Source organism: Parasteatoda tepidariorum, chromosome 9 (genome assembly GCF_043381705.1).
Source record: "Parasteatoda tepidariorum isolate YZ-2023 chromosome 9, CAS_Ptep_4.0, whole genome shotgun sequence".
Lineage (NCBI taxonomy): Eukaryota > Metazoa > Arthropoda > Arachnida > Araneae > Theridiidae > Parasteatoda > Parasteatoda tepidariorum.
Genome location: NC_092212.1, coordinates 63,063,526 through 63,078,432, shown reverse-complemented (window position 1 = coordinate 63,078,432; position 14,907 = coordinate 63,063,526). Strand labels below are relative to the sequence as shown.

The 14,907-nt window shown below is 29.1% G+C and overlaps 1 protein-coding gene across 1 annotated transcript in view; it reads left to right on the top strand.

The window, feature by feature from the left end:
* Positions 1-339: 339 nt before the first annotated feature.
* Positions 340-14,907, top strand: part of LOC107440011 (SEC14-like protein 2) — a 32,374-nt gene continuing 17,806 nt past the window's right edge. The window contains exons 1-4 of the mRNA XM_043052027.2: positions 340-468; positions 13,797-13,868; positions 13,948-14,023; positions 14,690-14,733. Of these exons, the coding sequence (XP_042907961.1) occupies positions 13,818-13,868; positions 13,948-14,023; positions 14,690-14,733 (171 nt within the window). The 5' untranslated portion in view covers positions 340-468; positions 13,797-13,817. The remainder of the gene's footprint in view (positions 469-13,796; positions 13,869-13,947; positions 14,024-14,689; positions 14,734-14,907) is intronic.

Sequence of the window (14,907 nt, the reverse complement as noted above, 5' to 3'; positions counted from 1 at the left end):
AAGTGTTATTTCAGTGTCATTGAATAAATAAATAACTCATGTAGCTAAGCGATATTATCTAACGTCAGATAGATGCACTTCAATGATGCCTTGATAGACTCCTTGCTATTGTATCCTCATTCTTATCTTCAAATATTAAAGCTAATGATATATAAGATAAAATAGTGCTCGATCTAACCTTCGATCTTTTAAAATTACTAGTTTCTTTTTACTTATGGTGTAGCATCTTTTTGTGAAAGGGCATTCCATTTTATAAATAAATAAATAATTATTTATGAAAGGAAACAATAAATTATTCATTCAACAAAATATTCTTTGTTAATTTTATGCCAGAAAACACATGATAATACTATTGAAAGATAACGAACGCGAACGATCAACTGTAAAAACTTGTTTATAAACTGATGTCGCAATCACAGTAGTTACGAGATTCGCATGCGTTGCTCGTCACTTCAGATACTTTAAAAGGTATTTATCGTCTTTTAATAATGCTAAAAACCTTCTGACTGCAATAATAATCATAAATATGTACTAGTAATGATTTCATTTATAAAATTCGGATTTTTAAGTTAGTCAATGCTCTAAATTATAATTACAATTACGTTTTTTCCGGTATGTATTTGTTGTTACTCTGTTCAAAATCGTTCAAACGTTTTATCAGATTATGAAGAGAAGCATTTAAATGACCTCGTAATCCTTAATATTCATGAATTTCTTTAATTACAATTACTTTAAATTTATACAAACATCATGTTTTCACTTTTGTCTCGAAGGTAATTCAGGATATGTATATGAAACTGCGTTCAGTTACTTTAGCAAAAAATTAAAATAATGTTAATGCAATTAGCATTATTTTAATTTTTTGCTATACTAAACTGCTCGAAGGTAATTCAGGATATGTATATGAAACTGAGTTCAGTTAGATTATCAAAAAATTAAAATAATGCTAATTTAATTATAAAATTTCTATTTAGCTATAAAAGAGACAAAGTAATCTATATAGACAAAAATTAATGACTGTCTCAGTTTGTTTTTTAGACTCTTAAATCATCTGCAGAAAGCGATGAAATTTGGTATACAGATAGTTCGAAGCACGATAAAGGTTGTTGACATAAGAGAATTCTACCGCATACCGTTCGAGCGGGATGACCGAAAAACGAAATTCTGATTGGTTAAGCGTTATCCATTGCTTTAAATTTAACTACAGACGATTCAATTTCTCAAATATTTTAAAGAAAACATTAGTGATATTTGCTAGCTTCTGATAGATAAAAAAAGTTTTTTGCACGTACTTTATTTAATTAGTTTTTATTCAAAATAACAGATAAATTTAATAAACAACATTATTGCTGCAGCAATCATGGACTAAGTCACCAAATTATTATTCCTTAAGTTGTCTGATACCATATGTTTATTTTGTTTAGAGTAATTCAAATAAAATGTGTTTCTATAAAAGAAAATACTTTAAAATCGACGGAAAATGAAATAAAAAAAAATTAGTTATGTATTCCAAGGAAAAATTAATGGAAGAGTGGTTCGAATTCGCATCGGAGAAACGAAAAAATCGCCTTACTACTTGTCCTAACAACATTACTATAAGATGGCGCGAGACGCGCCATTTTGAAAACCTTTTTGAAGTTTTCGCAAAAAAGAAGGTAACTTTTAGCGCACAGGGTGAAACGAAGAAACTTCATAGCAGCGATGGAAGTGTTAAAAACCAAGGAAAAGATCAACTCATACAGTGGCGTACGCAGAATTTTTTCAAGGGGGGTGTTCATAATTTTTTGAAACTACTAAAAGAAATTCGAGTCTGTAATAAAGCACTATTATTTCTCTAATTTAGACAGCTAGACAATTTTGACTTTTTATTTAGACAACATTGTTAAATTTTGATTTGATTTTTTAAGTTTAAGAACATAATGTAATATCTTCTGAAAAAAGTCCAATGTCATATGGGTGGGAAGTAACACTTTGGGGTCCACTTTCACATTCATCAGATTTTGTTATGCTAGAAACGTTTTCTTCAACGGAAGAATGGCATTTCTATTCAACAGAAAAACTTTTATTGGTTCTAGATGCTGTCACCTAACTAATTTCAGGTCGTGATTTTTTATCAAAATAATTCAAAATTGTTACATTCTTGCGAACCAGCCCGTAACAGTATCACGTGAATTTGGTTTCAAAAGTATAACCCTTTTATAGTAAATGTTTTTTCAGTATTCTGAGAAATACCGTGAAAAATGAAAGTAGGCATAAGGCAAATAAAAATATATAGTCTTAAAAAATAATAGCCCGCATAACTTCTACTAAAATTTTTATTTTTGCCAGTTTGTCTGAGCTCAAGGGGGGAGTTTAAACCCCTAAACCCCTCCCTTGCGTACGCCCCTGTATGGTTAAATAAAATTTAGTAACGTATCGTGTAAGAATTACATCGTGTAAGAATTACATTTAGTTTGATAACTGTAATAAACAGTTATCAAACTTTATCTAACTGCGATATGAAAGCAGTGAGAACGTACGTTCATTGTCCAAAGGTTTAGCCCATAAGCAAGATCAAAAGTAGAAACTTATTTTTTACTTTCTGTAAATGTGCCTCTTTTCAAAGTTGAAACGTTTGTCCAGTTTCCCATATATCCACCAAATTGGTCGATGCCTTTTCATAGGTACTGTATATTTTGTGCATGATGTCCTACCAGCTCCGCGCCATGCACTTGAGAAAATACTGTATAATTCGCAAAAAAAAGAAGAAAGAAAACAAGCATCATAATTTATTTCTGACCTAATGAAAGAATTTTCTTGTACAAATCTAAAGAAACATTATTTCCAGATTGCCCTTTCACATCACTAACATAACATGCAACTCTATTTTGCTTGAATGTTTTAAAATTTCCTAGTATTAATTGTTTTCGTTTTTTAATGGCGCTTAACCCTTTGACGCAGATAGGACTTAGGTATCCCTTTTATGTATATATTTTTTCTGACGCCCTAATTACAAGCAAAAATATATTTTGGTATTTTTCTATCATAAAAACAGTCAAATAATTACTAAAAAAATGTGTTACATTATCTGATTTATATTTGTACTAAAATATAAAGTACAAAAAAGCAGTTAAACATTTTTTTCTCTTCACATTCATAAATTAATCAATAATTGATTTTGTGAATTAAAGAAATTTCAAAGATGAGTAACTGTTTATCTTAACTGATATAACTACAAATAAGTGCAGATTTAAAAACTTGTTTGGAAGTGAGCCGTGTTTGGAAAATTTTACATAAAACTCAGAAAGTGACACCGATGGTTCATGATAACCATAAATTACTAAGATGCTTAAAATATAATTTTTCACATATTTGAACATAAAATAATACAAAATAATAAAAAAAAATTATGAGAATATGTTTAATAATAATTCTGTGACAAAGGTTAAATTTATTCAATCAGGACTACATAAAGCATTATCCAAGTTTATAAATGTGTCTCTGTAGATTGCCGCAATATCTGAAATCAATTGCTCAAATAAGTGCAATAATGTTTATCCAGGTGATATAACATTATCTCAGACAGTCTAATTTACATTGATTCATCATGATCGACTTATCCAAAGTTATCCTCTTATCTTATTAACATAAATTTTAAAAAAATTCTTCATTGTTTTCTGCTTCCTTCTTCTGTATTAAATTTTATATCGATGTGCATTTTTTCCTTTTTTTTTTAATAAAGGAAAAATGTGAATGTCAAAAATAAGTGAGTAAACATGATTTGAGTGGGGTAAAATTTCAAAACCAAATCTCGGTACATTTATTTCATCAATGCCAGGCTACAAAAAGTGATCCATGAAAACCACATTTTATTAGAAAAGTGGTTGTATAGATTTCTTTATACTAACTTATACACTTAGTGCTTTTTGTCACATTCGCATATCTCGGCATATATATTATTTATTTTTAACAACATACCTGGCATATTCCCATCCAGAAATCTCTAGATCTCCAACAAACATCATGAATTGCAAAGTAAGCTCGGTCCTCCCTCTGGTTTTTTTCCCTTCTGGGGCCAGTATTCTGAGAAATACCGTGNGTAAATATTTTTATGGTTAGGTGTCATTGTGATTTTTCTGATAATTAATTAAAATTTTTGAATTTGAGATATTTTCGAATCAGTATTCGCTCAATTGTCCACTCCAACTGAGAGCAGTGAAAGGGTCTTGTAGAATAGTTTTCTTTTTAAAAAAATATGTGATTGTTTTCTTGAGAGCAATTTTTAACCAACCCCCTATTCTCCTTGATATTTTTTGCTTTGTGGAAGAAAATTTATGGATGTAATTAATTTGGTTATTTTTAAATTATCTTCCTTTCTATCACTATTAAGAAAAATGACTATTTAAAAACTCAAACAATAATTTTTCTCCATGTTGATTAAATCTTTAAATAAAGCTACAGTTTTATTTATGAAAATAAATGATAATTAATATTTATATTTTAAGAGAGTAAGAAGAAAAAGAATATTTTTTAAAGTTACAATTTTCACACACTCAAAATGAAAATATAACTTTAAAACCATGCAGTGAGGTTTTTATTTTACAATTTTCTTATCTGATTATGACAATTTTGAAATTACAAATGACTAGAGTAAAGAGAGAGAGAGGACTAGAGCAATGACTTTTATAAAATATGTTTTGTAAACAAATTGAATTCATATTATGATAAAATAGGCTGTATTTTAGAAGAAAAGAAAATTATTGATGCTTTTAAAACAAAAAATAAATACCTTAAAATGATTAATGATTAAAACTTTATCAGAAAACGCTTTCTATAAAGAACAGGGAAAAGTTCTTACAAATTTAACTTCTCAAGCATTATTTCATTTAAGCATTTAATTCAAGCATTTAATTTGAAATTTTCCTTCAAAAACATCAGCTGGACGCGAAATATAATATGGAGTAACAGGAAGGAAATTAGATGGTAGCAGAATACGGCAATATAATTTTATTTAGTATTTCTATATTGCTAAATAAATAATGCATGGAATGGCATGATAAAACTATTTTTCTTCGTTTTATTGCTTATCAACAATACAGAAAATTAAGTAAAAATATGTCGTCGTATTATTCTGCTACCGTCCAAATCTTCCTCTTGCTTATTTCAAAAAAAATCGACCCAAGATATTGACAGAAAATATAAAGCTAATATTATAGAGCATCAGAACCAATGAAAAATCACATCACAGCGAAAGTTAGATAATATGAGCTTGTATAGAATCTAACCTTATATAATACAGAGAAAACAGCGGCCTTTCCTATCTTACAAATGTTTGAAAATTATGCACAATAAGGTCAGATTTTTCTACTTTTCTGATATTATGTACACTTGGGAATATTTGATAATATATTTTATAAAAACCTATAACTAAGACTAGGAAATACTTAAAATAAATAGGTTATAAGTAGATACATCTAACTAAATGCATATTGTCTTTAGTGTGACCCGCCCTATAAACGGGTTGTGGTAGTGTGACGTGGGCGACGCTGCTCCACCACCTTGGCTTCGCCATAGGTGCCCACTGGGTAACGAAAAGAGAGTTAGCAGTTCAGGCACTTTCTGTGGCCAATAGACAATAGTTCCAAGTGCCCGCCATTAAAAAAAAATATTATTGTCTTTAGTTTATATTAGAAAAAAGGGCACCACGTGTAAAATAAGTGTAAATAACTATAAGTAAATTTTACTAATCCGAATGAAATAAATAAAATAATAACTTAATTCGATATACATCAATATCAAACTATTCTTTTCTTTATTCCCTGGTAATTATGAGACTTGATTATGGCAATTAAAGTGTTATTTCAGTGTCACTGAAGAAAAAAATAAGCCATGTAGCTAAACGATATTATCTAACGTCAGATAGATGCAATTCAATGATGCCTTGATAGACTCCTTGTTGTATCCCGATTCTTATCTTCGAATATTAAAGCTAATAATATATAAGATAAAATAGTGTTCCATTTAACCTTCGATCTTTTACAATTATTATTTTTTATTACTTATGATGTGTAACATCTTTTTGTGAAAAGACAATCCATTTTATTAATAAATAAATAATAATTTATGAAAGGAAACAATAAATTATTCATTCAACAAAATATTTTTTGTAAAATGTATGCCAGAAAACACACGATAATATTATTGAAAGATAACGAACGCGAACGATCAACTGTAAAAACTTGTTTATAAACTGTAGTACGCAATCACAGTAGTTACGAGATTCGCATACGTCGCTCGTCACTTCAGATACTTTGAAAGGTATTTATTGTTTTTTAATACTGCTAAAAACCTGCAACGAGACTGAAAAGACTGCAATGATAATCATAAATATGTACTAGTAATGATTTCATTTATAAAATTCGGCTTGATTAAGTTTGTCAATGCTTTAAATTATAATTACATTTGCGTTTTTTTCGGGTATGTATTTGCTGTTACTCTCTTCAATGATTTAAATGATCTTGTAATCCTTAATATTCATGAATTTCTTTAATTATATTTTATACAAACATAATGTTTTCACTTTTGCCTCAAAGGTTATTCAGGATATGTATATGAAACTGTGTTCAGTTAGTTTAGGAAAAAATTAAAATAATGCTAATGTAATTACAAAATTTCTATTTAGCTATAAAAGAGACAAAGTAATCTATATTGACAAAAATTAATCTCTGTCTCTGTGTTTTTTTAGACTCTTAAATTATCTGCCTGAGAGCAATGAAATTTGGCATAAAGATTGAAGCACGATGAAGATCACTGTCGACATAAGAGAATTCTACCACAAACCGTTCGAGCGGGATAAGCGAAAAACGAATTTATGATTGGTTAGGCGTTATCCGTTGTTTTAAATTTAACTATAGACGATTCAGATTTTCAAATATTTTAAAGATAACATTAGTGATATTTGCTAGCTTCTGATAGATAAAAAAAAGTTTTTGCACGTGCTTTATTTAATTAGTTTTTATTCAAAATAACAGATAAATTTAATAAACAACATTAATGCTGCAGCAATCATGGACTACGTCACCAAATTATTATTCCTTAAGTTGTCTGATACGATATGTTTATTTTGTTTAGAGTAATTCAAATAAAATGTGTTTCTATACAAGAAAATACTTTAAAATCGACGGAAAATAAAATGAAAAAATTTATTAAGGATTCGAAGGAAAAATTAACGGAAGAGTGGTTCGAATTCGCATCAGAGAAACGTAAAAAAATCGCCTTACTATTATTTACCCCTATGATTCTTAAATAATTTAGAACATAATTGGAAATAAAAGAAATAGCTATGTTCTAAAAAGCAAAATTAGTGAAGTAAAGGTGCTTATTCTTAAAGAGAAACCGTAAAAAATTGCCAAACTCTTATTGATAACAATAATGCTTCATTAATGTTGATACTAAGAATTTTCATCCTATTTTATTTAATCACCATCGTTGCCGACTGAATTTTGAGTTTACGACTACCAATGTTAAACTCCGTTGCCTCGTAACTTTGAACCCAATCCAGAGGAGAGCGGGGACTCCTGGATCAAGTATTATAAGAAACTCGCATTTGCGTTACATTGAGTGGAAAACCATGAAATCCTCGTACGAAATCGTCCCAACGACTTGGGGACTCTAACACACAATCCATCTACCACTAAGGATATTTCACGTCAGCACTGAAGTCGGTGGGAGTCGGGGGTGGAATTGGTATCAACCAGCCATCTCTGAGATTCGAACCACGGTTTCCTTAAGTTGATAGAGTCGGAGGATAGAGTCAAGCACTATATCCTATGAGTTACTTGGCTCCTGATTATATGTATTATTTTATACTTTATTTCCTTCGTTGAACAGACGACCCAATTTTTGAGTTTAAGACTATCAGTGTTGAACTTCGTTGCCTTGTAATTTTGAATCCAATTAAGAAGATAAGGAAACTCCTGGATCAAGTATTGGGAAAAATTTGGTTTAGTGGAGGACCTTTTGAGGAACCTAACCTGCATTTGTGTTAACGTGCCAAAAAGCAAATGAACTACTTGCTAAAAAGCAAAGTTAATGGAAAATTTATTGATAGGAACCATACAAAATCGCCATATGATGATGTTACTTACTTAACTTTAGAAATATGTGCTACTGGTTTTATGGTAATTGGTGAAATTTTAATAAGAATACTACGTAATTTCAGAATCGATATCTGTTTGAAAAAATCTTGGCAGCCAGCACAAAAAGCAAAATACAACACAGTGTTAAGGAGATTAACTAAGCCATATATATNATATAAATTTAAACTTCAAAACCCAAACCCTTTAATCCCTTTTATTAGGCATGAAAATAACTACTTGCCATGTGGCAAATAAAAACAAACGAAAAAATTTTTTTAGTAAAAAACTGTGCTTATTTTCTTCCATTGCTTTTTTGCTTTTTTTAAAAATCGTTTAATGTAAGAGTACGTCAATGTAAATAAGAAACACTGGGAATTTAGAATCTATCAATTCGTGGTTGAAAAAATCACGTTGAAAGAGAATTCTTTAACTATTCACATGTTTCAAAGTTGTAATATATACACTAAATATATCTTCCCTCTAAATATTTTTGCATTAAGTTCTTTAAAAGTCTGCTTTTTTGTTGGAGTGAACATTGAGGCATATTCCGATACGAAAATATATCAAAATCAAAGCTTTTAATTTAAAAGAAGCCAACAGGAAATTTTTGCTTTTTTTTTTAAACGTCCGTAATAAACATTGTACCAACTTTTAGCTTTGCTCTTCATTCACCATAAACACCATATTGAGTAGACCATATATTATTGTTTATTTTTTATTCATTTACAATTTAATGTAAATAATGATGCATCAGAAACATACAGATGTCGATATTCAAAAAATTTATATAAAATTTTTTTTAATTCATTGTTTTACAATACTTTGAACATGAAATTTTAACAATATTGTTTAGATTAAACATTGAACATTCTACAATATATTGGTTTGAACTGAGCTAAAAGTAGCAGATTATTAATTTTTAATTGTTTCAACATGGCGAATTTGTTTACAGACAATTATTTTTCATCTTTTTAATTTTTGGAGAAAAATTCTGTCACAGATGAATAATTATGCAAACGTTGTTTTACAAGCATATTCTGAGCTAATTATTTATAGTTCGACAATACATTTTAACAGAGAAGTCAACTACTACGAGCGAACTGCTCATTGTCAATAATGATAACAATTCATAACTGACTTTATTAGATACATGATCATTAAATTAATTCTTAAATGTTTTGTGTTTTAAGTGGTCAAGATTTGTTTGTAAGTGGTCAAGATTATTAAGTAAAATGAATGCTTCTACAACATCATCCACTCTAGCACATTGTGTTTTATTTTACTTTTGAAGTTGATTTTTATCTAAGGGAAAAACACTACTACAATTCTGTTGTATTGTTTTATGTAACTATCATTGAAATTTATAAAGTTTACTAGCAGTTACTAAAAATTACTGAATCATAAATACCTTACGATGTTAAAACGATTCATTCATTCTAACTGCCGACACGAACAATATGATGATGTTAGCAATCGTAAAGAAGTTACAACTCAACAGTTGAAAAAGTTTTTCCAGTTTTATATCATTCGTGAACACAATTTTTTTTCCACTAACATTTTCTTTCATTTTCTGGCTTAAAATGGCTTTGGCTAAAAAGGATATTTTAAGGAATATTTAATTTATCGTTTTCGTTCATAAATATATGTTTATTTATGAACGAAATAAATGTTTATTTATTAATAATATGGGATACCTTTGCACAAAAAATGGCACTGGACTGAAAGTGATGAAATAGATGATAATTTTGTAAGTTCGAATGTTAGATTAAACACTATTTAATCTTATATAATATTAGTTCCAATATTGGAATTTAGGATTCAGGAGTCTAGCGTTTTCTAGCATGGCAGTATTATATTACATCTTTCTAATGTTAGATAATATCGTTTTGCTACTTGGGAAATTATGCATATACATTTTAATAAATGTAGCAAGACCATAATTCAGCACTAATCTCAATACAATTTATAAGTTATAGATAGTGTGAATATAAAATCCATCGAAACTTTAACGTGTTCATCGCCACAGACGAGATAACTCGTCTTCAGGGAATATTCCTAGTGTGATAGGAACGAGTTAACTCGTCCTCAACACAGCCTGTTGCCTTTTGATTACGGTTGGCACAACATGCGAACCACATGTGCTGGTACAACATAGTAAATTGCAAGTAAAGGGTTAATTAATCATGCACTGGCAATTAATAATGATAATTAGAAATATTTTTTTAAATTTATTTTATTTTTTTACTGGGACAAACAACTCCCGAATGGGATTTTCCCCCGTTTCAGTGCTACATAGAAATATTATTTCTGGGATTTTAAAATGCTCGTCGTTGCACGATGGCTTAAAATTTACAATTTACAATTTAATTTACAAAGCTTCTGATTTTCGTCGAGAAATAATGTATTTCACCTAGAAAAAATAATCAGTACCAAAAAAAAAAATAGTAAAAAATGAGTTAAAATACTTTTTTTTTAATTTTTTAAGTTTTGAATCAAAATTTAGTAACTATGAATGTTGAAATTTTCTTGCTTTAGTGCGAATATTGTTTTATCATTTAAGCATATATAAATAATTAATTTATATTTTTAAGTAGAAGTCTTAAAAATTCCAAGATTTCAACTTTTACGTTCAATATTCAGGTCATGAAATATTGCTCAAGGCTTATATTTAAAGTATATTTGGGTAGTACAATTTTTATGCGATACTCACGCTGCTTGAACAATAGCATGCATTGGTTTGGCACTACAGCTGTTTAAAGAAAGATTTTTCATACTTCACAGTGGCACTTTCATAGAAAATATTCCATTCAAAAAAAGAAAATTTTCGCATTACGTAAGTAATTTTATTATACATATTTCTTTCTTTTAATATTCTTCTTAAATACTTCTTACCAGTGCCATTGTTCTAAATTTATTTTCGTTCGAATTTATGTTCGGATAATTTATGTTCGAGTATTACTATTTATTTTCGAATAATCTTAATCTCATGGTATAAGTTCGAGATATTGATTTTTAAAACACTTCTTGTAAAGTTAAATGTTACTCAATTTTGTAAAAAATAACTCACTTACTCAATGCTCAAAAAATAAGTCTATACTCGAAAGCAAAATAAATAAGACCAGTTTTAAGGTGAGTACTGTATGAAAAAATTCCTAAATAATTAGACATCAAGGTACGATTTTCAGAAATTCTCTTCTTACTTTTTTTAAAAAGATATTATACTTTTAACTGATGATTATTGACAATTTACTGCTCGATATCAAATCAATTTTAAAAAAGATACTGCATATGAAATCGATTGTTAAAATGTTAGTTCTTAAATACTACGTTGAAACTCATTTTTGGACAATTTATTACATTTTTTAAAAGTATTTTTAGTAATTTACAGTGTGCAGGCAAATACTTATTAAATCTTTAGCATCAATTTTAAAGTAGACACCGTAGAAAAACATTGTGATACGAAAAATATAGGTTTTATGGTACAATTTTGTGATTATCTGACAATATTGTGGTATAATTCTATGATATCGTTATGAAACTTTTCCTAGTAGAATTCCAAAACTCGCTTTTCATCAAAGCAGTGAATACATTTTTTTACCATTATTTGGCAATTCCAATTCATCAAAATAAAGATTAACTATACTCAATATTATTTGTCATTGAAAATAGTAATGTTTGCTTACTGATAGTGGACTACAGATGATCGTTTAAATCTATCACAATCAAGCAATTTTCTCCATGAATTTGCACTTAAGCAAATAACTTTCGTTTTATTTTAACGTTTAATTTTAATTTTGAAGGTTTGTAGAGATATGTTTAAAAAGCGTAACTATAAATAAAATAAACTCGTGGTTTTCAAATAATGATTTCAGTGACGTCATTTCACGCACATTTCGTTTGATCTATCAGAAATAATAAAACAAACACAAATAATTGGGCACTTGCAACTCACTTAGAAGATCACTGAAACACATACACCTAAGCTATGCCTCAGCACTTACTGGTAGTTTATAAACAAGAAGGAGTGTTAGTTTTCTGGATATTGTTCTAACCAATGTCGAGCTAAGTTTCTTCACATAAGTTAGAATGTTAATTAACTTGAAATTAATTAAATACAATGCCGTATCTCATATCAAATTTATTGAAATATAATTCCATCTTGTCTGCGCTTTCTATTTAAATTGATTTATTATTTGTTTACATATTTTATTGTAATCGTGATCATTTCTCGTTTCGTGTACCTGGCAACTTTGCTACATTGTTAGTTTGTTTATGTCGCACAGGGCTTCTTGCCTGTCTTTGTGTTAAGTAAGAAATATTTCAAATATTTCTTATGAAAGAATAATAAGTCATGTAAATTCATATTTAATTAGCTACTCGACAAAGACTTGCTAGATATAGGATTACTCGAAATAAAGTGGACGGAACAGTGTGGTTGTTTCTAATGCCACTTGTCAAATACCAGTAAGCCTGCTTGGAGAATCTCAGTGATTTTGAGGCAGGCAGTGCGTTTCTTGTTTTTCAGTGGCGCCATCTATGGCCAAAATTATGACTTCAACCAAGCATGCGTGTCACAGCCCATATTAAAGGGCCAACCTAGTCATTCATCCATTCATTCATTCATTCATTGACAGATCGTAATTTTGACCTGAACCAAAGAACTGCCAATCTCCAATTTAGTGCACCCAAAGGTATTGATTTAAAAAGGAGAACTGTAACTCAACATATTTAACATGCGCCAGTCACCATTTACTATACTGGGAGTCTGGGGATGGCTGGGATCAAACTCACGATTTATTGGACATGGGCCAAACACCCTGCCAACCAGGCTATCCCAGCCGACAGAATAGTTGCTAACATAAACAAATGTCACCTTTCAACAACCAATCAGGATCGATGCACACATTGAGGTCACTCGGAAGTGTCTAATTATAGAAAAAAGTAATATACTCTATTTTTGTTTAATAAGAGCAGCAATCTAGCAAATATTGAATTTTTTTATACAGTTGGATACCTACGAACGGCGTCCTGTATGGGTCTTCTAATCAGGCTCGACGCTTGAAGTTATCCAATTAAATCTGATCCAAAAATTGATTCAGCGCAATAATAAACTCGAGTCTAGACTTTGTAACGTTAACATGCCATGCATAACGACAGGGTTAAACATAACCCTATGATTAGTTGCAAATACCCAATTGTACCCTATTTTTAACAATGAAATTGAAAATTGAAAGAAAAAACTCACGAGAAATTCTAATTGATCTTTGAAAAATTTCCTCCCTTACTAACTGACAGAAATTTTCGAATGGATTTTATAGCCATAAATTTGCTTCGATATGAAAAAAATAATTTTGCAGTATAAAATGTTTGTTCAGCGTAAACATGTAGACTCTTGCTCCTTACGATCTTACAATCATTTTTAGAAGTCTACAATCATTTTAGGACTCTTACAATCATTTTTAGAAATCAAACACTTTTTTTATAAATGGTGATATTTACTCAAAAGTTTAAAGAGAGTGTTTGAACCTGTGATAGTAGATATACAGATGAACGATCAAACATGGTAATAAATATTTCTTCTTTGATCTTATTTATTTTCAATGCTATTTTCTTAAAATATTTCTTGGGGAACATAATTTAAATCAAAGTTTAATAAATTATACCAACTTTTTTAACTAGGTATATATATTTTAAATTCGAATGACCTGGCTAGACGAAATTCCGTTGGAAGAGAAAGAAGCAATCGAGGAAGTAAGCTGAAGTGTTATAAAACATTTCATTTATTATTATCATAGATAAATATATATATTATAAATAATATTTCTTATAGTTAAGGAAACGAACTGTAATGGATTGTACGTCGAAAATGCTGGAAGATCCTAGCTTGTTTTATCGATTTTTAAAAGGTAATTTATGTATTCTAACAAGAGAAACTGAATTTTTATTTTAATGCAAATACATAAAATTGTTGAAAAATAAGTATTATCATTTAACGTAGAAGTCACAAATCTTTATACCTGAGAACCGGGATTTTTTTCCTGTATAAATTAAAATATCCTAACTCCAAAATTTTTCTTTTTTTTCCTCTCTCTTTTTGCAGCATTTGTACATTATTCTAACAGATACACATTTCTTTAAGATCAGAAGTCTCTATTTCCAATTCAATTTTAACTTGAAATTTAAATTGACTTTGACTATTATTTAATGCTAAAATAGCTCTTCAGTAAGCTTTCTATGATATGGGAGAAGTAGTTTTTGCATTTTCCACAACGGCTTTAAATCATTCAGATCTTTGCACAAAAGAATTAATGACTGCACTTTCATGTTTTTAAGTGCATGAAAATATTTGTGACATCACTGTTACCTTAAATATAGCGCAGAGCTAAAACTTCTAGTTAGCTGCAACTGTAATCGAAATGTTCTCCGGATATTAAATATCAACTACCGTTTTGGAGATTCAAATTTAAATAGTTGTTAAATATGTACTTTGATAAATTTATGTACAACAAAAAATATTAAAATATAAAATTTGATTTACTGTGCAACAATACATTTTTTTTTCATTTTTAAAGCACGAAATTTCAACTTAAAGAATGCAGAAGCAATGCTTCGGAAAGTAAGTTTTTTTCCCTCTAATTCCTCTGATTAGTGTTTCCGAAATATTTTGTTGAAAGTTGATTATCAACAGTGTTTCAAATTTTCCACAATTCATTTATCCTTTTTTCAAAAAATAAAATTATTATTTTTAAAGAATACGTTTAATATTTAGGTAATGAGATAAAAACTAACA